This window comes from Glycine max, chromosome 8, assembly GCF_000004515.6.
Source record: "Glycine max cultivar Williams 82 chromosome 8, Glycine_max_v4.0, whole genome shotgun sequence".
Classification (NCBI taxonomy): Eukaryota; Viridiplantae; Streptophyta; class Magnoliopsida; order Fabales; family Fabaceae; genus Glycine; species Glycine max.
In genome coordinates this window covers 14269399-14293348 of record NC_038244.2, presented here as the reverse complement: position 1 = coordinate 14293348, position 23950 = coordinate 14269399, and the positions used below count along the sequence as shown (strand labels likewise).

Here is a 23950-nt window from a genome sequence, read left to right as displayed (position 1 = left end):
AAAAAATTGATATAACTTAATATATATTATATAAAAAAATATATTGTTAAGTAAAAAAATATTAAAAAATAATTTTTTGTAGTAGATTAGTAAATAGTATCATAATCGTTATTAAAAAATGTAAAAAGATAAATGAAATAATTGATTGAGAATAAAATAAAATAAGGTTATATTGTTATTATTATGTTATGGAAAATAGAAGAGAGCATGGGCATGTAAGATAAATAAATACGAGAAGAATGGGAGGCATAAGGGTGTGTTGTTCAGAGTCAACTTCGACGTTGGTTCCTTGCTGCATTTCTTTCTCAATAAATAAGTTGAATTCAATTCAAGACACCGTCTTATTCTTAGCTGAAAACCATTCATTCATTGACAAAACAAAACAATGGCTTCTTTCAATCTCTCTTATTCTTCCTCACCAGCCCTCTCACGTCCCCGGTCAGTCTCTTTTCTTTTCCTCACACCTTCTTCTTGTTGCTCTTTTTTTTTTTTCTTTCTTTTGGATGTACGATGTTTTAGTGATCCACGATTTGATGCAAGATCCCTCTTTTTTCCCGTTCATTTTTATATGGGACACGTCGGTCCCTTCATGAAACCGTGCAGCTGACAGAACCTTTTTCCCGTGATTCTCAAAATTAATGGATATTTTCTTCTTGTTTGAAATGATGCTTTGAATTTATTTTCACTGTAAAATATGTTAGGGATTGTTTCTCAGCTCTTTTCTTGTTTGATTCTGATTCAGTCCCAGTCAAATTCTGGACTACCACTTTAATTTGCTTGTGCATTTTGTCTTGCATTCTTGTATCAAAGTGTTTTTTTATCTTTCATATCATTCTAACTTTTATGCTGAAACATGTTTGGCCGGAGATATAAGATTGGTTGGATGATTAAAAAAAAGATAAGGAGAGAAAGGTCGTGAATTCAATCCCTCCTGCTAACAAAAAACTAACAATTAACATTTGCCTAAAAAAACATGTTAGCTGCATAGACCATAGAGCTGCTCATCATGTCCCAATGCTAAACTTTGGAATTCAGTTTATTCTCCCTCTTTGGTTTTTGTCTTTGGGTGTCATGTCACTATTGTTAAGTTAACCTCTGTTCTGTTCTTATATACAATGCAGGGCAAGCAAACACTTCAAATTCTTCAATGATGTGCCTTTTGTCCGAATGAATTCTAAATTTCCCTCAAGTGATAATGCTTTTGGTAGAATCAAAGCTATGTTGATCTCTGGAGGGGGTGAACTACTTTCCCATCCAAATGGCAATGACATTGTGATAGGTACAAATCTGGTTGGAGATGAATCTGTTCAAATTGAGGTACAGCCTAATGGAACACTGGCAGATGACACAGGGCTAACAAGCAATGTTTTCTCTATGGACAACAATGAATTTGATTCGGACAGCCCCTCAGCAGGTTTTGCTTCCATTCCTGAGGCAATTGAAGACATTCGCCAGGGAAAGGTAGCTACTCTCTCAGTAAAATTGTTTTTCCCCCTATTTTTTAATTAGCATTTGAGATGTGTGTTGTGTAGTGCTGAAAGTTCTTCTTTTGTTTTTCAGTATCATGATTACATGGTATATTACTGCTATTAACTGATATTAATATTAATGATGCAGATGGTAGTGGTTGTGGACGATGAAGATCGAGAAAATGAAGGAGACTTGATAATGGCAGCACAGTTGGCAACACCCGACGCAATGGCTTTTATTGTAAAGCATGGAACTGGTATAGTTTGTGTAAGCATGAAAGAGGAAGATCTGGATAGATTGGAACTTCCTTTGATGGTGAACAGTAAGGACAATGATGAGAAACTCTGTACGGCATTCACTGTGACAGTGGTATGTACTACTTTTCTTCCATGAATCATTACATGTGGAGTTAGTGCAATATCCTTCTGAAGGTCTTCCATTGTTATCAATATGCATTTGTATAATTGGGGTTCTCTAGGTCTAGACCAACTTTTGCTAAAATCAAAGGGGACTGACTGTCCCCTGGAAAGGTGCAAATGCAGTTTTATAAAGATCAAATAATTGTAATTCTCAAAAGAGAGAAAAGAAAAAGAGATACCTCCGATGATAAACATCGTTTGAAAGACAACTTTGTTCTGTTATCCAACTAAATAGTGGAGAATATTTTTTTGGATTAAGTATTGCAGTTTTTCCTTCTCCTATTTAGGTGTTTTCCTTGTTAAAATTCCACCCTGTTATCTCTTTTATTTCTTGGTTTTCATCTTCATTTAGCGTCTATTTGAAGTCACACAACGGAGGAACACTTTTAGTTCCACTTTTTTTATCATCTTAAAGCATCTGTATACTCAGATAGACCTGTGTTGCCAACAACTTGATACATGTGTAGGATGCTAAACATGGTACAACCACTGGGGTGTCAGCTCACGATAGGGCAACAACAGTCTTGGCCCTTGCGTCTAGAGATTCTACTCCAGGCGATTTCAATCGCCCGGGCCATATTTTCCCACTAAAATACAGGGAAGGTGGTGTCTTGAAGAGAGCCGGACATACAGAAGCTTCTGTTGATCTTGCTGTACTTGCTGGTTTGGATCCAGTGGCAGTTCTGTGTGAGATTGTAGATGATGATGGTTCCATGGCTAGACTGCCAAAGCTTCGCCAGTTTGCAGAGCATGAAAATTTGAAAATTGTATCTATTGCTGACTTAATAAGGTATGTAGTTACAATTCATGAACCATGTAATAAAATTCATTGCATGCATATTTATGTTTAGATTCCGCTTTGTAGTGCAGATACTATACTTTTTTTCTGTTTAAGTAATGTTAAATATATCAAATGAGTCTGATATTGGAGTAATTTATAAGCCTGAATCCTTAATACATTATAGAACTAACTTGGATTCTGTGGTGCTGTGCTTTTTGTCGTTTGAATCAGTCAGACATAATGATTTTTTGTTTTAAGTATTTTTTTGCTGAACCTTTTACTGATTATATAAATTTGTACATTATTAAAATGGAAAGCTTTTTTATTTTGAAAATTCTTCCATTTGATAAGTTAAATTTTAAGTGCTTATTTAATTCTGATGCATTATTTTTCTCATGGTTTTTGCTACTTAGGTAACTTGTTGCTTATTTAATTATATGTAGCAAGGAGATTAACACTTACTGTTATTGCAGATATAGAAGAAAAAGGGATAAGTTAGTGGATCGCTCTTCTGCTGCACAGATACCTACAATGTGGGGACCATTCACAGCTTACTGTTACAGATCACTTTTAGACGGGATTGAGCATATTGCAATGGTTAAGGTGAGCAGTGCTTGTGGTTATATATGTTACAACACTGTCAACACTTGTGAACATTTGTTATAGTGGAAATACGTAAAATATGCTACATTTAGAGTAAATCACACCTTATTTACCTAGGTTTTAGCTTACATTTGATTTCTGCAATGTGGTACTGGCAAAATGGGCATGGTTCAATATCATATCATCTCTCCTGGGTTACACTGTTTAGTCTATTATTTATAGACAAATCTTGGCTTCATGAAAGTGCCACTGTCAGACCAAAGCACGACTAACATTTATGCTTCTGCTTTTAAAGAACAGCATAGAAAACTCATAGCAGATGTAATTCACATTAATATAGTTCCATGCCACTCTTCTTAGAATTAAAATCTAATTTTGAATGATTTGACAAAAGCCAATTTGTTAAGAGTTGAATACACTTAATCTTTCTCACTGTCACAAATCTGATGAAGAGCTAGAAGTTGTATGTGAAAAAGACAGAGAGGGAGGGAGGAAGATAGTAACCTGTGTATATAAATGTCAGTTTATCTACTCTGTTAGAAAATAATTGAGAAAGCAGGCAAGGCTTTGGGAAGTTGAAAACAATTTACCTTATTTAAAAAAAATGCTGTTATCTGACATTTAATACACTATTCTGTTTGCTTTTCAAAAGTTGAGGTTCCATTTCTCTACTTGCTTTAGGATGGCCTGTTTCCATATTGTTTCACATCAAGTGTTGTTTTAATTAGCATTGACATAGATGGCCATTTGGCCTCACCAATTTGAAACATCATAAAGTACCAGTTCCTTATAATTATCCGAGTTATTGTCAATAAGCCTGGTTTTTCCAATTGATTAATCCATGAGGGAATTAACTGCTAAAGGTGTGCATGAATCAGCATTATATTAAGTTGAACATCAATCCATTGTGAGTGTAGGATTCAGTTGAACGTACATTGGAAAGTGTGGCTAATGTAAAACAAACAAACACTAAATTGTTGCTGGATGAATGCTTTTAACTAAGCAGACAAGAAATGCTTGAGCATGATATGTTAATGTGGTAGATCAATATGATTTAACATTTTTGTTGACGGGCAATTTCTTCTGCATTATCATATACAACTAGCATCATAACCTATTTCACTGTTCTTGCATCTCACTACTTTTTCTGTTTAGAAGGGGAGGCTGATATTATCCATTTTCTTTAAGGCTGTTATATAAGAGACAGGATGAAATGTGTGTTTTTTAAACCTTGCATCCATTCCTCAATCCCTTATCTGTTTCTTAGTTTACCTTCAAGAATGGGTTCATTAGTAAATAGTAAGTGAGTAAACCTGACAATAGGCTTTCAAAATTGGGCCTTGGCAAGCTTTTCCAATTGTCTTGAAGCTTTCTTATTTTGATTGATTGGTACAATTGTAAACTTCAAACCATTTTGTGGTTCTGACATTTTTTTTATTCAACAGGGTGAAATTGGAGATGGACAAGATGTTCTTGTGAGAGTACACTCAGAGTGTCTGACAGGAGACATATTTGGATCTGCCAGATGTGACTGCGGAAATCAGCTTGCACTTGCAATGCAACAGATTGAGGCTGCTGGTAGGGGTGTGCTGGTATATCTCCGTGGACACGAAGGAAGGGGTATTGGATTGGGCCACAAGCTTCGTGCTTATAACCTACAGGATGATGGACGAGATACTGTTGAAGCCAATGAGGAATTGGGATTGCCAGTTGACTCCAGGGAGTATGGCATTGGTGCACAGGTATTAATTATATCACTGGTGCTCACATAGTATTTGGCTTTTCATTAATAGATGGTGATTTACTATGCTTATGGAAGTTTTTTTTTTTATCGGCAAATGTTAGTTGTTAATTGTCAGTTTTTTGTTAGTAGGGGGATTGAACCCATTACCTTTTTTCCTTTACTTCTCCCTTAACCATCATACTCACCTTATATCTCCACTATGGTTATGGAAGTTAACTGGAATGATTTTTGTATTTGAATTCTCTACTCGCAGATGTTGAGGGACTTGGGTGTACGATCTATGAAGCTGATGACAAACAATCCGGCAAAATATATTGGGCTCAAAGGTTATGGTTTGACAGTTTCGGGTAGGATCCCATTGTTAACTCTTATCACTTCGGAGAACAAGAGATATTTAGAGACCAAACGTGTGAAAATGGGTCACATATATGGCACGGAATTTAACGGCCGATTGAGCACTCATGACAGTGGTAATGGTAATGCCACCAGGATTGAGGACTCTAATGCTGTTACTGGCTTATAAACATCCTTTTTTTAACTAGATAACATGGAAGAACTAGATTTCCATGGTGCAGATGAATACATAAAGTTATAAAGTTATAGAAACCATTTTTCTTATTCATTTGTCTGATAAACTTCAGCTCTACTAAACTATAGGCTCTACCGAACACCATTCATCTTGATTATTGAAACATAGTGCCATGACAAGGGCATTGCTATTTCAGGGTTATTTTTTCTTTGGTGCCTTTTAGAGGTTCATCATTTCTAGACTCTGGAAATCATTAGCCGATTTAAACCTAGTTTCTTCATTCTTTTTTATCCAATTACCCATGCATCACAGTTGCCTCAATAATGCATGATAGAAAAGTTATATGATTTGTAGCTCCACAATTTATAATAAATAAATTCCTTTTGTACCTTGTCATGGCTAATGGTGAATATTGGTGGCTTGACGGTTATTTTTTCTCATGTAGTTAATGATCACTACGGGTCAATTTTTTTTAGTAGTCTTGGAGTATGTGTCATTTTCTTTACACTCTGTTTGATAAAAAAGGAGAAGAAGTAGACTGAGGAAAAGTAGGGTAGATAAGAAAATAAAAGGAGAAATATGATGAAAATAAATGTTTTGTTGAAGAGAAATGTAGTGAAAATAGAAAAATAAAATATTTGAATTAAAGTTCTTTGATAGGTAAAAAAAATGATAAATGAGTAGAAATTCCATTAAAAAAAATGAGTAGAAATATTTTGCTTTTGTCCTTGTAACAATACTTATTTTCTTTTCTTTTCAATAACAATGTTATTTTGAGTAGAAATTCCACCAATGAATATTATCAATCAAATAATTATCCTTTTCTTGTTTGCGGTGTAACTTTTTATCTTGCAATGAAATTCAAGTTTTTGTTATCAGATGATATATAATACTATATTGTTATACAACATAAAATAATATATATATATATATATATATATATATATATATAATTTTGATTAATAGGAATTAAAGATAATATCAGGCAATTTATGTGCTTTTGTTCTCGTAAATAAGTTATAACCATTTTTTTTTCTCTTTGCAATCTTGAATTGTGGGCTGATTTGTGGGGATGTTTATGTTTGATCACAAAAAGACTGTATGACTCATTGTGGCACCTCTGATATCGGTTATCATTGATTAAATTGTAGGTTTTTATCAATTTATTGATTATTGTACTGGGTAATTTTATAACTTACATTTTTAAAAAGATATATTATTTGATTGAAATTTCTTTAATTAATTGTTTCAGTTTCCTTATTGTTATTTAGTGATTTCTTATTATAATTTTAATCATTTATTCTATTCTTTATTTATGTATTTGATGCTAGAATGATAAAATTTGTAATCGAATCAATTAATATTAAACGGTTGATTTTTAATGATTTCTTTTTATTTTCTTAACCTTTATTGATTAGTTTTTTCTCATAATGAAATATTGGATAAGTTTTAAAATATTTTACTTTTTTTTCCTAACTATCAAAATCTGTTGCAATTTAGATTTTCGTTCGAAATAAAATAAATATTTAATCGATAGATTTTTTTTAAGAACAATGCTATTTTGCACGAAACACACGAATGCATATATGAGCGGTTATTGTTTTTTAAAAATAAATATTAATCAAAAACTTGAAAATATAACTATGTATTAAAAAAAACAGTGTAAATTATACCATCATTCAATTGTTATGTATGATAAATTTATTGACTTTTAAAATAATTATCTTAAAATAATTCAAATTAAACTAAACTGGTATTTTCAACTTTAAAATAAGTTTTTGAATATTTTTAACATCTTCTTTCATATTAGCATTTTCAAAATTTTAATCAATTTGTTCGGTGGTTACCATTATTATTGTACTTTTTCATTCTATTTGTTAGTTATTTATCTACTAGACCAAAAATATATATACATTTCTTTGTCATCCTTTTACTCTTGTTTATCAACAAATTATATAATATTTTATGGATTGTGAACTAAAATATGGTTAAACAATGATCAATCAAGCCTATTATTGTGTTATATCTTTATTTGCTTCATTTTTGTAACAGATAACAAGCACTAAGACAAAAGACTTATTGGTTCCAACTTAAAAGCAACACGATTTAGATTTTTCATGCTACCGAGAGTACACATGGTCAACATCGACACAATTATCACGATTAAAATTATTCATGGTACTCAGAGTACACATGATCGACATAGACATAGTCGACATCAACACGAATAAAATTGTTCATGATATCGAGAGTACACATGATTGGAATTGACACAATCAACACAACTAAAACTATCCATGGTACCAAGACTACATATAGTCAGAATTTACACTATCAACATGATTGAGAGACTAAAACTCTCCATGGTACGGAGAGTACATATAGTCGAAATCGATATGATCAACACGATGCTGAAAGTACACATAGTCGATCTTGACACAATTAAATTCATCCATGATACAAATATTACTTTTGAGCAATGATCGGTTATTGAATTAACAATGAACTTACAACCTGAGGAATTTTAAACAAATCGTGTTTCTTCCAATAGAGAATGTATGAAAGTATAATTTGATTTGATCAGACTTAACTTATATTTGTCAAAGCTTATCATATTTGTCTAAGCTTGAAAATTAATAGAATGTTCATTCAAGAATTCATTTGTCTAGTAAGTTTCATACCTTTGTGACGAGTGATTGTATATGATTTTAACTTAATCAATTTTTACATTCCTTTTGACGAATAATCAGAGTACGAGTTATTACCTATGATTTTAACTTAGCCAATTTTATATTCTATCCATGTTGGATGGACATACCTACAAGTAAATAATTATTATCTTAACTTAGCCAATTTTATATTATATTTGTGTATATTACTTTAAGTCTATTTGTGTTTATGCACTTATATAATTGAAGCTGAAGAATTGTTTATCTCTTTGGTTGAATGTCGATCAACTTTACTACTTCAAGTCTCTTCGTGCTCATGCACTCGAGATTGAGATGTTGTGTATCTCTCTAGTCAAATGTTGGATGATCCGATCCAAATACAACATTACTATATAACTCATACTAGACCTAAAAAGTGAAACAAATTACACTTTCATATTTAAATGTTTTTAGGCTAGGTCTCCTCTCTACAAGACCAAATTGAAGGATTTTTAAAAATTTAGTGACTAAATTTAACTTTTTAGAAACTTAAGAACTAAATTAAATTTTTTAAAATAATTTAATGACCAAATAAATAATTAAGTCTAAAAAAAAATCTGGTGCAGGTACACAAACTTTAGTAACTCACGTAACTTTTTTCTCCGTGACTAAGCCATTAATTAATGTATATGCATTAATTTGCGTAAATTATGGGTTAAACGCGCTTATTGTCATTGAACATTGATGCCCTATTCAAGTGTGGAACACGTACAAGAGCAACAACATGAGTTGGTGAACAACTCAGAATTTGTTTCTTCTTTTCTTAAACGAGTTGTTAACAACGGCTAGTTCTTCTCCTGTACAACAACAACTGTAGTAGTCAAAAGAAACAAACAAGATGTTTACGCAGTCAACTCAGTTATCTATTAGTTTCCGTTTTCGACCGCTACCAGAAGATTCCCTATATCCAACGGTAATATTTATTTTGATGACCACGCGTACGTTTCAGATTCGGAGACAGCTGTGCCGCGTGACCTTCACTCGGCCCAGATCCATTTAACCCAACCTCGTCTCCTTCTTCACGCGGTTACTTTACTTACCACACCACCCTTCTTCTTTTTTCTCCTCTATAAATACCCTCTTACTCTCCCTCTTTCTTCTCACACATCACAACAACAACAACAACAAAAAAAGACAAAAACTACTTCCTTCTCTCCTTTGCTGTGTTTTCTTTCTCAAAAATGGGTCGTACCTATGTTCTTATGATGGTTGCTGCATTGTTGTTGAGCTCCACCATGGCTCAATCTCCAGCTTCGTCGCCGGCTTTGTCCCCCACCCACACGCCGGTGGCCACTCCACCTAGGAGGGCGTTGTCGCCGTCTCCGTCGTCTGTGTCACCAGCGGCTTCACCCGCCACCGGAAATTCTCCTCCGGCACCACCTACTTCTTCTCCTTCGGAATCGCCACTTCCATCAGCTGCTACTCCCAACATCTCTCCCTCGACCATCTCGACTCCGCCATCTGAAGGACCAGCTGCAAACGGTGCCGTTTTCAACAGAGTTTCCGGATCTGCTCTGCTTCTCATTTTCGCTGCGGCTATACTCATATAAAACATTTTTTCTTACATTATCATCTTTATTCATTCTATTGTTTTGAACTCCAGTACTTTTTTCTTCCTGGTTGGTCTGGTGTCGTTGAGGAGGATTCATTTATTTGATTATTTTGTATATTCAATTATTATTCATATGATTGATGCATACACATATATAATAATAATCTCTTGATTCAATTATCAATTCATTAGCATTTGTTATTTGATTAATTAATTGCTGATTTTGGCCTTTCGTTACAAAGTCAAAAACTAATATTTAAAACATCCTCACACACAATCAATAAAAAGTTGACAACTAATAAATAAAATCAAATAAATCCAACATGTAAAATAAAAAACTAATATTTAAAACAAATATTCAAATCCCCAATTTTCTCTCTAATATTTTTCATTAATCCTATCTCTTTCCTTTTATTTCTCTATATATCAAAACCTCTGTCATGTCATGTATTTCTTTATTTTCTAAAGACTAACACCGTAATATTTTACCTTCAATGGAGACTATTTTTTTCTCTTTTACTTTTTGGTACAATACGCACTAACACACATATAAAATAAAATAAAAAAAACACATGAATATTATAATAAAAATAAAAGCAATACATATGATTATTATATCTTAAAAGATATATATATATATATATATATATATATATATATATATATATATATATATATATATATATATATTCATCTATTTAGTATTTATTCATAATTTCGAGGACTAAATATTTTTTGTCATATTAAGATAATATTTTTTTTTACAAAATAACTTTGTAATTAAAAAAATAGCTTATAGCATAGATATTTCATTTGCCATCATAACTCATAAGCTGATCTAAAAAAAAATGGTTAACATTTTTAACATGGCAAAGTCACCTAAATTTTAAATGTCACATTCTGTTTATCTATTTGTTTTAAATGACAAATTTGATTGGACAAACTTCAAATTTATTATGTGACAAAGATTTTGATATAAAAACAGATTGAAGGAGGACGGATTACACTAAAATAGTGGAGAGAAAATGTGGATTTTATTTGTTTTTTTAAATGTTAGTTTATTTATTTTATAGGTTGGATTTATTTATTTATTTATTTATTAGTTGTAAATGTTTGATTGGTTGTGCGTAAGGATGAGGTGTTGGGTTTGTGTCACCCAAGAATTTTTCTTAAACTTCACCCCAATTTTTATTTTAACTTGTAATATGCTTAGTTGTTATTAGACAAATGAGAACCTTATGTGTTGTTTAAAATTAATAGAGAACATTTTTTGTATTTATTCAATTCAAACTACCAATCTCTCTTTCCTTTTTCCTTCAACCCCTCTTCTCAACTTACCAACTCAACATTATGTCTCTCCCTATTACCCTAAGAATAAAATGGACTAAACAACGTTTAACCTTTATAACTTTTCAGTTTCATTTCATCCGTAAAAAAACAACTTTTAAATTTCACGACTATTTACAATTTAATATAACCAATTAAACTGTTCCCCAATTTTAGTTTTAGCGCAACTCATTTATTTCAAAAGTATCCTATGAATAGAATTTCAGTAATCACTTAAAAACTTTTATATATAAGATTTAAATCGTTTAAAAATCCATCAATAACAATATTTATTAGAGCCTTGCTTGCAAGTTGCAGAAGGGGAAACTTGGGCGCTTGAGGTAGCTATGATGTTCGTAGCTAATTTGGGGTATCAAAAATTTTCTTTTGAAGTTGACTGAAAGACTATAGTACGTGGACAAGATCAAGAGCAAAGTTATTGATAATTCTGAATTTAGTCATTTGATTCAAAAGTGCAGGAATTTGTTAGTTAGCAATCCGTCTTATACCATTGGATATATTAAGAGGCAAGTGTGTTGCCCATAAGTTTGTAAGGATGACACCATCTTTACCTTGTTTCTATACCTGTTATCATGCCATTGATTATATTGAACACCTTGTTTTGAATGAATTGATAAAAATATTTTCTAGTAATTTTTTTATTAATGATATAATAATTTTTCAGCTAAATAATAGTACATACTGCAGTATCAAAAGAATCATTCATGATAATAAGTCAACTTTAATTTCAAAACATGACAAAGGTTGAAAATTGAAATCTAAAATAACATAATATGAAAAATTACAAATAATCCCCTACTTTCAATTTTATATCATATTAATTTCTTTTAAACTATCTCTTTTTTTTTAGTGTATCATTTATATTTATTACTTTCTTAATCTTTTATCTTCTTTTTTTTCTATGTTTTTCGTATTTCTATTCCAATCTATCTAAGATGAAATGATGAATACCATTATCATGGTCTCTAATCATATTTATGTTAAAATTTTAGGAGATTCTTATAAAATATCAATATAATTATTAGGAACACGTTATGTTGGATTATCAAGAAATTTTTTAAAAATATCTAGATTCATAATGATTGATCAAATAAACGCAATAAAAATATCTAAATTTGTACGTGATTTCTAATTTATGTATTATTCTTATGATCTGTTACAAAATATTATAGAGACAATGAATAACCCACTAACAACCTAACGGATGATTTCATGGTTCTTCCTTTGACCGAAATATCTTTATTCCTCAATAGCATATCAATAATTCTTTAGATGGGAGAAGAAAAATCATGTGTGACAAATAAGTAAATTGAGAATATAATCTTTTTTAACCTAATAGGATTTTCATTATCTCCTAATAGATCAACACTAACTTCTCTTAATTTAAGTTCTTATCATTCAATTTAATTGTCAAATAACTAATATAATTGTTTTATAATATTAACTCACACTAATTATTGGATAAAAAATTTCAACTATTTATAATTTTAATTACTTTTATGTTAAAAAACTGATATTTTCCCTTTTTTTATAAAAAAAAGGATAGGTTCATTGGGAGAAATAAAAATGCCTTACCAGTTACCACTATATATATAAAACAGAGAATAGAATACAATGAATTACTACTAATAAACAGAACCGTCAGAGTGTAATTTGTCTTGAGATGGACAAGATCTCTTGATGAACATGAGGGCCACCATGGAAGATGAATCAAATCTTCCTCAATATTCTCATTTCCATCTTCCTTTTTGGATTTTCCAAAATAGTAGTCATACTCCCCAAAATAAGAATGGTAAAAAAGAGAAAGTTGTGTAATGTATGTACTATGTAGCTTTAATAAAAAAACGCGGGTTAACAATCACATAGCTGTACCGTAATTAGCGCGTCAATCAACAATCACGATCTCATTTTCTTCTTTATTTTCTATAATTATTTATAGAAAACTTATTCAAACATAATCTTATTCCAATTTATAATTGTGCCTACCACGTCAAGTAATTTAGTCCTTTTCACAAGATAGTATTGCTTTTTTATACAAATATCAATAAGAAATAATATTAGTATTTGACTATAAATATTTTATGAAAATCAACCTTAATTATTCTACTATTTACGTTGAAATTTAAAAATAATAAAAATTTAGAAAAAAAATATTAAAATTAAATGAGAGTTTAGGATATTTTCTTAAAAAAAAGAAATGAATAAATAATAATAACAATAAGAATAAATTGTTAAATTCATATATGAAAGTATGAAATACTAATAAATTAGTTAATAAAAATAAAAATAAAAATTTAATGTTAAAATATACAAAAAAAATACGATAAATTAATTATACAAACAATCTAATAAAAAAAATCCCTAAATTTAACTATTTATCCTAATAATAATAAAATTGTGGACGGAAGACCAGAGTAGAGAGTTCCCTCTCTTACCCCGCATGCATACCGTTGTGGATCCCCACAAAGTTAACACTTTCCAATTTCTTTGACCGTTACAATTCAGGCACCCATTTCATCAACGGCACTCGTCCCTCTTCTCTCAATTCCTGGTTCCACGTGTACGCTCTGGATTAAACCAAAAGCGCGTTTCTATTTCTATAAATTTCAGTGTCTCTCTGTCACCTCATTCTTCTCACACACTCATTCGTACTCAATAGCTTCCTTTTCAGCACTTTCACTATAGTATACTTTCTGAACCTCTGAGAATGACTTCTTCCTCTTCCGCACTCGTTCTTCTGCTCGCGGCGATTTTCGTCTTCTCCGGCGTCGCACAATCTCCGGCGTCGTCTCCTGAGTCCCCTGCTACTCCACCGAAAGCCGCCACTCCCTCGCCTTCTTCGTCCAAGTCTCCACCCGCTGTTTCTCCGACACCTTCACCTTCCGGCGGGATCTCTCCGCCATCTCCTCCTTCTTTAGTACCGGCGTCTTCTCCTTCATCGATCTCTTCCCCTCCGTCCGATGCTCCCGCACCGTCCGAGAATGCCGCCGTCTCGAATGGATTCGCCGCCGCCGGATCTGTCGTAGTCGGTCTCGTCGCTGCCGCCTCATTGATCATGTGAACCGCCGCATAGGCTTATATAGAAAATTTATTATCTCCTAATAAATTATTCTCCTTATTTTTGAGTTTGTTATGGTTTTTTTTTTTTTCATTTAGAGTTTGTATAAGACGCTTAGTAGTATATCATTTTAGCTCTATTTTTATTCGCCTAATAAATTTATTATTTAATTCACCTTATTACTTTTACATTGAATTCGTAATGGTATTCGCTATTTGCCTGTTTGTTCAGTGAAAGCAATCTCCGTGTAATCTTTCGTTATTTATTATTATTATTATTTGTGAGAGAGATTTGTGATTATGTTATGATTGTTAACACTGGGAGGCTTTTGTTCCTTATTTTTTGTTGTTATTGCTGTTGTTTGATTGAAGATTCCTACGCTACTGCTCTGATCAGCTAAAATGATAGATAGGAAAAGGACTTCAACGATTAAAAATAGAGAACGAAAATATATTGAGTTTGAGAATAGAGAAGGAAAATCGTTCATGGAATTGTTTTTTAAAAGAAAAATTGTAAAATGGCAACAATGCATTTCTTTATTGTGGAAAAATTGTTTTCAATTTGTTTGTAATAACATGAGAATCATGTGTGTGGGTTCAAGTAGCTTTTATGTTTTAAATACGGAGAATACAATATGGATTGAGGAGTATGCTATACTATACAAATATCTTCTTTCTTAAACACGTGCACATGGTCTTGCCGTGTCTTCAAAATAATATGATCCCTTTTTCTCTTAATTTCGTTTGTAATATAGTTTTTGTTAAAAGTATTGAAAAATTTCACACCTTGTGTTTTTCCGAAAGTACAAGTATTTTTTTATTGTTAAATAATTTAAAATTTGATATGTGTAATCATTAGAATAATATGACATGATTTATCAGCTTTAATAAATTTTATTGTTGAATCCGATTGTGGATGATGTTTTGGCTTATTCCTTTCTAAAATATGGTTTATTTTTAACTTAATGATTCTTATTTTTTTTAGTATTATTTCTGAGTTGGCTGTAAACTTTATTTTGGAAGATGTAAAATCCCTTTATGAGTTATTCATTGGTGTCTTAGGCTCTTTGCCAAGACAATTAAAAAAAAGATTTAATAAAATTTATATTTCACATAAAGTTATTGAATTTATTGTATTAGGATTTAGGGATTAAATTAATAAGTTAAACTGTTAAATCAATTAGCGCGATAAAATTGAACCTATTTTATTTTTTAAAGCATTTTTTTGTTAGTTTCACTTGTGATGACTATGTTATCCAGAAAAAAAGGATTAAATTATTTTTTAGTCCTCTAATATATTTTTAATGTTTAATTAAGTCCTTTAATTATTAAGTGATTCAATTTAATTCTTTAATTATTTAAAATGATTCAATTGGATCTTTTTGTCATGAATCATTTTAAATAATTAAAGGACTTAATTGAATTACTTAATAATTAGAGGATCTAATTGAACATTGAAAATAAATTAGATAAATTAGAGGATTAAAGGCTAATTTAACAAAAAAAAGTAATGACTAAGTTTAGGTTATTTAATATGATCAACATGAAAATAAGTGTTGAAAACAAAATATTAAATAACATATTGATGTTATTCTTTTTTTTTAATATATTATTTTATTTATTAGGGGTTCAATCCTAAATTTGTCAATATAAAAAAATATCTATGAGAGAGCTTAATTCCTTAAATGAATTTCAGTACCTCACTATCTCAAAAAATTCTAATCAGAAATATCTTAAATTAAAAAAATATCCTAAACTAAATTTTTTTTATCAACAACTAATTGAAAGATGATACTAATATCATTTTTTATTTGCTGGAAGATAATACTGATATCTATTTTCATGAATCATGAGATCACTCACAATATATTAAATTAGTATTTACTTCATTTTTTGTTTAAAAAATCAATTTAAACATAATTTACAAAAATAGTAATGAAAAAAATCTTTTATTAAACAAAACTTATAATTCTATTTTTAAAGAAAAATTACAAAAAAATCAAGTCATACACTACCTTGTTTTGGTATGACATCATACACCACTTCAGATACACTTGCATTTAACTTGTGCGGGGATATTTTTATTAGATGAAATTAATTTTATATTTATAAATTTAAGTTTGAGATTAATTAGTATACACTATCAGTTGTAAATTCACTTTACACATACATCCAATTATATTTAGGCTATTAGTCATATTAGCAAAATAATTTAAGCAAAAAATCTAAAATTACAGGAATAATTTCGTCACATTCAAGACAATCAATCGTGCGTGTGTCTTGTTCCCTAAATTTAATACGGTTTGCTCTACTCTTCTTCCTCCATAAACTCCTTAATGATTGATTTGGTAAAAATTGTATTTTCCACACTTTCATACACTGTGAATTGAAATTTAATTTCAATTTAAAGTTTTGTTGCGCTGCATCACATTTGTTGTATTCTACGACCATCCCAAACTTTCCATAGGTACAAATCACATTTCCACATTGTCATAAACTCGTTACAAATTGCTTATTTCAATTTCAGGAATACAGTGAAGGAATTAGAACAGGTGCCAAATGTGTTTATTGGTATGGCTCCCAAGTTTTCTTCATTTTATTTCAATTTCAATTAATATTGTTTGACAGCATTTTTATTTTTGTTGAATGCATATATTGTGGACTCATGGTAAATGTCATCTAGATTATAGAATATTGGTCCACAAATAATATTTTGCTGGAAAGGCCATCATAAGCTAATTGATACCATTCTAAAGTGAGTTTATATGGAAGAAGAAGAGCAGAGCAAACCATGATAGGTTTTAGGGAAGAAGACACACGATTGATTAACCTGAATGTGACAGAATTGTTCCCATAATTTTTTATTTTTTTAAAATTGTTTTGCTACCTAAATATAATTGAACGTGCGTGTACAAGTGAATTTTCATTCTTGGATGAGAGAGGTTTTTTTTTAAAAAAAATTAATATTTATGTACTAATGATTTAAATAAATTTATCCTATAATGTATAATAGGTTGTGATGGATAAATATGTAAAAAAATTTACAATTTTTAGTGCACCATCTTTCTTCTCTTTTTCTCATTCTATACGTTCTTTTAACAAATACTTTTCTCATCGTTTATTAAATACTTTTGTATTTCCTTAAATTCTTAAATTATCAATTATTTTCAATTTTTTCCTTTTATGTTGAGATTTATTTTTTCTACCTCCAAAATATCAATTCAATTAACTTTAACATTTTATTTTTTACATTAAGATTTTCTTTTCATTCAAATCTCATTTTCTTATACTCCATGGTTAATGCCACAGCAAAACCTTTACTAGCTAATTAACCTTTACCCCTTCATTCATGCAAAAGTTCGTTTTTTTTAGTATCTCGTTATAGTCAAACAATTGCCACAAATTTCTTCACCAAAAGGAAAAAAAGGACTTTACCATTATGCACGGTTAAAATAATACAAAATTCTTTAATTTAATAAATTTAATTATATTAATAGTTAATTTAGTGGTGCCAAAATGTGCTACCCAAGTTGATGCAAGCCGACCCAATACAGATTGTGGACTAAAAGCAAGCCTGACAAAAAAAAAAGTCTTAATTCAATTAGGATGTTGATTCCTGCACTCGATCTTATTATTTATTGGGCTATTATATCATGCACTTTTATTGTTATCTTGTATTTTCTATTACATTTCAAAAAGCAATTTATGTTTTAGAATGAGTTGTTCATAATGTAATAAAAAGTAAAGCTTGTAATAGTGAAAGTGTAAAAAATTAGTGTATCACTATTGCTTGCTGCTAGATGCCCAGATCCCATTGCATTTCAGAAAACTCAATCTGAAATGCAATGGGGGCATAACAAAAAACAATGGATGAAAGTTTTAGTTGAATTAGAGATTTCAAAATAAAGTCCAAGTGACCGTAAAAGAGAAAGAAAAAAAGTCCTAGGTCCAACAAAATTACTCTTTTTTTTTTGGCTTTTAAGAATTTTTATGAGCTAAACCTAAATCGGGCTTTAATAGGATTTAATATCAATTAATTCAAAACTCAATGCTTTTAAACTCTCAATTTTATTTTAATTTGTCATATTGTTAATCATTTAGGCATTTAGCTGTAGGGATCACAAAATTATTTTTCAATTTTCGTTATGCAGTAAATTATTTAATAGTTTGTTAGTTTTTTATTATTATTATAAGAATTCGTTGATTTCCCTATAATACCTCTATACTTTTTAGGGAGACAACTCAACCAATTCTATGGAATGGAAATTATTCCTTTGGCTAATCAAAACCATTTTAAGAATATCCTTTAAGATGTTTTTTCTATTAAAAAAATGTGAAAAAATCCAGGAATTCTAACAGTAATAATTAAATAATGAATTAATATAAAATTATATAAGAAAATAAAGTGAAACAAAATTTCGAAATAAGATAAAATAATCATAATACACGTTTTAGAACATAAAAACACCGTAATAAATAGCTAAATAACAGCATCCATATATAAAACTTATGTATGAATCTTTATTTTATTTTTTTGAAGAAAAAGTCCTCATTTATTTTTAAAAAACATATTTTTTTACAGGAAAAAATATATTTTTTTCTTTAAAATTCGGGTTAAATAGATTTTCTTTTCCAATTTTTAACTATTTTTTCTGACTTGACTAGTTTTTAACTGATTATTTACTCAATTAATTTTTTAAGTTTTCTAGACTAGCGAGTTAAATAACGAATTCTAATTAAATCGGGTAAATTAACCAATCTTATTCAACAATGTGTTATTGAACAATGAACATAATTAACTAGCTATATAGCAAGGGAATTAAAATGTGAAAGTGTCTAACCTAAATTTTGAATAAAATATGGACTATTTAACTACAATATTATTGGTGTGTGCATAAAGCCTATTATATATTTAAACTATTTCAAAGCAGAATTGTTTCTGATAGGCATAAATAATTTTTTTTGGACATCAAGTAGGCCTAAATTCAAATATGTGTGGTATTTGGATGGTTGGACCATCACAATATATGTACTTAAATGACCATCAATAAAAGAATTCCATAATTCATATTATTTCCACTCCAAATGAGACTAACAGGAATTCTCAGCCGAAAAATTTAATGACAGGGAAAGACTGTTACTTGAATGCTTCTTCCAATTCCACCAATCAAAGAGACAATGACCATGTCTTTCTTTTCCTCCTTAGAAAATTCACCGCTTATTAATAGGGAGAGAAAGAAAAGTCACCTCTTTACATGTTCTAGTTCCTCAACAAAACCAGAAAAAGAAACAATCTCCTAATAACTGTTGCAGTGGAAGCAATAAGTTTTGGAGAACAAGGCACGGTGTAGAAGATGCAGATCCTGATTTTGTAAGAACATCAGGATCTTCTTGTCACACCACAGTGGCCATGATAACCGAGAAGCCAGTTACCAAAGTCATCAAAATGGATATGGATATAGTATTTAGTTCTAAAAACTTATAGGAACAAATACAAGTATATATGAGTATTTTATTACTGAATCCTTTGTACCTGTACATTATTTAAGTTGTCATTTTTCTTAAAATGAAGATATTACACAAATTATTATATATAATTGATGTATTGTTTTGATTTAAAAATTGATGTATATATCTAATCAGTATTAACATAAAAAAAATGTAACATATTTTCGAGAGTGCAAGCATTGCAGGTAAATATTTTTACACTCAGATTTTATTACTTTTAATTTATTTTATTAAGAAAAATATTATTCGTTCAATAAATTTTTAGTTTTAAAATTATTACTTATTTATTTTGGTTCTATTAAAAATATTAATATAATTTTTTAACTTTCTTTTTTGTTGACCTTTCAAATTTTTATAATTATTTTAAACAAGAAGAAAAAGTCATATTATTCCTAGTAAATTATAAAATAAACACATTTTTATTACATATGCTAATCCCAAATATAGAAAAAACATTCATTATATTTTACTTTTAAATTTTCATATATATTTTTTATAGAATTAAAAAATAAATAGAAACTAAAAGAACATTAATTTATAATTTTATTTTTTTTAAAATATATCATTACTTATATTGATCATAAATGGAGAAAAATAATGTGTGTGTGTGTTAATTAATAATATTTTCAACAAATATACATTACCAAATACTTTTAACATTTTCAGTTTTTTTATATAGTTTTTATACCAGTAAGATAAATATTAATGTAAAGTAAATTAATTTTTAATGAATCATAAAAACGAATTTGATTACATATTTATAAATAGGAGAAAATATATACATTAACATAATATCATTAATCTATTATATTATTGGTTTTAAAATTAAAAAAACAATTATATATATTTATTTAAATTTGATTGTATTAAAATATTAAATTGAAGAATATAATTTATTTCATACATCTCACGTGTACAAATACTAACATTATACCATAGGTGTTCTAAAAACCTCAAAATGTTGTTTTCAATAACTAAGCGTGTAACCAATTTGGTGGTTCTAATAAACTAGATTGGGATGGGATAAAGAAAGCCCAAGACAACTGACACCAATCGACATACATGAAAATGAAATCCAACTGTGTCCCGAAAAACTGAAAAATGAACTAAGTACATGTTTATATTTTGAAATTATAAATGTTGGGAGATATAAATACAATAGATAAAAGTAAAATAAAAATAAAAGTAAAGATTCTCATTTTATGGTAAAATTACTTTTGTTTCAAAAGTTTATTTTGCCTTGAAAATCAAACATGCACAAGCATAGCCGTGATTTTGTTTTTGGTATACATTACCTAGACAGGATCTTCTTCCGAAAATATTTTTGTTTGCTACCTTTTTTAGGTTATGTTTAATAAAATTTGTTGAAAAATTAGTTTATTAAATTATAAGTATTTAAAGAAAAAAATTACTAAAGTAACTGAAAAGTATAAAATGACATAAAAATAATAAATTTATTATTTACTTAAAAATAATGAGAAAAATAAATAAATATATTAAAGATAAAAGTAAAAAATAATTAAAAAAGTTTTAGTGTTTTTAAAAAAACTGTTTTAAATAACATTTTGAGAACACTAGAAGTGATAAATTATTCAACTGTCAAACAAATTTTTTAATCAACAAAAATAATTAAAAATTAAGTGAAATATCTTATCCAAAATAAATTTGTATGCACTAAAAATGACATTCTAATGGAAATAATTTTGTTTCAATAGTATAAGATTTGTATCACGGTGAATTTAATTTTCTTAGTATTTAGTAATGTAGTTAGGCATTTAGAATTCGGATTCAAGACCATCAATGAAGTATGGTGGTTTTTGTTTAAATTTTTTTTTTCTTTTCAAAGAGGTAAATTTAGAGGACTACATTCAACCATAAGCTTTAGCATTTAATATTTTTCTTTAAAAAGTTAAAGTTTGACTTCTGGTTTCCATTTTAGTATTTATAAAAGCAATCCATCCTTTGAAAGTTAAATTTTTGCCGACTCACCCACGAGTGGTGGGCATTCGAAGTTCGAACACTATATGCGTGACCCTAATATTTAATATATTCAATTTTATTAAATGAATTATTTACTAGTACAAAATTAAATGACCTTAAGAACAAAAATTATTAAATTAGGCTATAAGATTTAATATAGTTTACCAATGTTAATTGGTTCTATGGGTGGTAAAGTGAATTATTTAATTTTGTTAACTAACATCATGACTTTGGGTACCAATTGACTAAACCATTTTAACCCTTTAATGAATTAAGTTATGTTTAAATAGTATTTCTTACAAATTTCAACGCATAGTTCTAATTTTTAATACACAAAATAAAGAAAAAAAAGTTATTATTACCAAAATAATAAAAAAATATTTTTGAGCTGTTATAAGTTCTAACTAAAATCTAAATGTACCCCCAATAAATTTAGTTTAATTGAAAAAAGAAGAATTTATGTTTAATTTGCATAATATACTTTTGATAAGGAATTATTAACTTAAGTATAATTAAATTTGTTTTGGAGTATCATTGAGGAGGTTAAAATTCTAATTAAGGAAAAAAACTAAGCACACACTTACCTCGAGTCAAAATAGCTTTTAAAAGAAGTTAAAAAAAATGATAATTTTATACAACTACTACCAGTACGATGTGAACATATTTAAAGACAACAAAATTCGGAGCTATCGTTGGAAGTCATAGTTTGAGACCTCAAGTCGTCGTTGTTGTCGTCATCATCTATCTACCTTCACCCATGACTCGCTCTGAATTGTGATGTTGATTTGAGGTCTTTCTCTCTTCCCCTTCACCCCTTCTCTGAAATGGGTCTGCATCATCATCATCACAGAAAGTTGATGCCATTGCCAGAAAAAATCTGCGGGTTAATTTGTCATGTGAAGAAGTCCGAGCCTTGTTCCTCAGATTGCAAAGTTTGCCTTAAGATCTGTCTAACCAATCCCCAATATCCTTCTTTTTATTATTCTCCTCCACCACCACAAGTTCCTCCTTTTCAATCATATGATGATGTTGTTGATGGCGCAGATCAAGCATACAACCACAAAATCTCCACCTATTTGTTCCTTGCACTTGCTCTTCTAACTGCTGCTTTCTTTGTCGTTTCTTGTCGTGCCATCTATACCAGGTTTAGCTCAAGGAGGAGGGTATCATCACCATCAACATCAAGGCGCCAAACCCAAACACACCATGATGATGATGATTTTGTTGATGATGAAGAGCATCATGGCCGTATGGTTGACCACCCCATATGGTATATCCGCACCCTTGGCCTTCAGCAATCAATTATCAATGCCATCACAGTTTGTAAGTATAAGAAAGGAGAAGGTTTGATTGAAGGAACGGATTGTGCTGTTTGCTTGAGTGAGTTCCAAGAGGATGAGAATCTCAGACTTTTGCCAAAATGTCAGCATGCTTTTCATCTTCCTTGTATTGATACCTGGCTTAGGTCTCATACCAATTGTCCCATGTGCCGGGCTCCAATTGTTGCTGAGATTGAGTCTTCTAGTTTTGTTGATTCAAATTCCTTGGAAAATAGCCATATGGAAGTTTTGGAGAATAGTGCTCCTGGTGGTTCTGAATTGATGAATAATAATAGGGTAGAGGAAGTAGGCCAATTGGAAGAAGTTGTTGATGATGATGGAGTGAGGGTTTGTGAAACTGAAACCCCGGTTGAAGATGTGGCCGCAAGCATTCGTCCTAGAAGATCTTTTTCTCTGGATTCTTTTTCTGTTGCAAATTTCAATCTTGCTCTTGCAACAGCAGAATCTTATGGCAACTCAAAAAGAGTGCAGGGAGGTGTGGATGATATTGATGATCCTACTGCTTCAAAGGGGGTTATTGGAAACTATTTGGCAACTTCTTCCAAAGGTAGCTCCTCTTTCAGGTTAACAAGATATCTGCAGCAGGGTATTCCTAGTTCTTCAGTGAAACGGTCACAGTCCTTCAATGGGAAATACCTTCTATCCCGGTATGGCCGCAGTCAGAAGAAGCCAAATGCTCCTCTGAGAAGCTTTTGATAATGTTTTCCTACTAGCTTATGCTAACTTGCATGCTAAAATGTATATGTAACTCTCAACAAGGTGATAGCTTCAAATTTTAATTTCTGCATGAAGCAACTTATGTGATGATGCTCAAGTGTATAATAGTAAATCTGTAAGTTGCAAAATATTGTTGAACTTTTGCTCAGATAGTTCCATGTATGATGTCTTTACATGAAATTGTGGTTTTCTAGA

At 30.0% G+C, this 23950-nt stretch overlaps 4 protein-coding genes across 4 annotated transcripts; all 4 read left to right on the top strand.

Moving 5' to 3' along the window:
* The first annotated feature begins 244 nt into the window (after positions 1-244).
* LOC100782332 (bifunctional riboflavin biosynthesis protein RIBA 1, chloroplastic) lies at positions 245-5932 on the top strand. Its single transcript, XM_003531489.4, has 7 exons — positions 245-438; positions 1122-1461; positions 1618-1839; positions 2357-2679; positions 3144-3273; positions 4719-5015; positions 5271-5932. Exons 1-7 carry the CDS (start codon positions 386-388, stop codon positions 5538-5540), a joined length of 1635 nt encoding a protein of 544 aa, XP_003531537.1. The 5' UTR covers positions 245-385; the 3' UTR covers positions 5541-5932.
* Positions 5933-9284: 3352 nt separating this feature from the next.
* LOC100781793 (lysine-rich arabinogalactan protein 19) lies at positions 9285-9990 on the top strand. The gene has a single exon (XM_003531488.5). The coding sequence runs from the start codon at positions 9436-9438 to the stop codon at positions 9802-9804; it is 369 nt and encodes a 122-aa protein (XP_003531536.1). The 5' UTR covers positions 9285-9435; the 3' UTR covers positions 9805-9990.
* A 3870-nt stretch (positions 9991-13860) lies between these two features.
* LOC102668397 (classical arabinogalactan protein 1) lies at positions 13861-14214 on the top strand. Its single transcript, XM_006585378.3, has one exon. The coding sequence runs from the start codon at positions 13861-13863 to the stop codon at positions 14212-14214; it is 354 nt and encodes a 117-aa protein (XP_006585441.1).
* An 8166-nt stretch (positions 14215-22380) lies between these two features.
* Positions 22381-23931, top strand: LOC100781245 (RING-H2 finger protein ATL54). Its single transcript, XM_003531487.5, has one exon. It carries the CDS (start codon positions 22523-22525, stop codon positions 23732-23734), a length of 1212 nt encoding a protein of 403 aa, XP_003531535.1. The 5' UTR covers positions 22381-22522; the 3' UTR covers positions 23735-23931.
* The last annotated feature ends 19 nt before the right edge of the window (positions 23932-23950 follow it).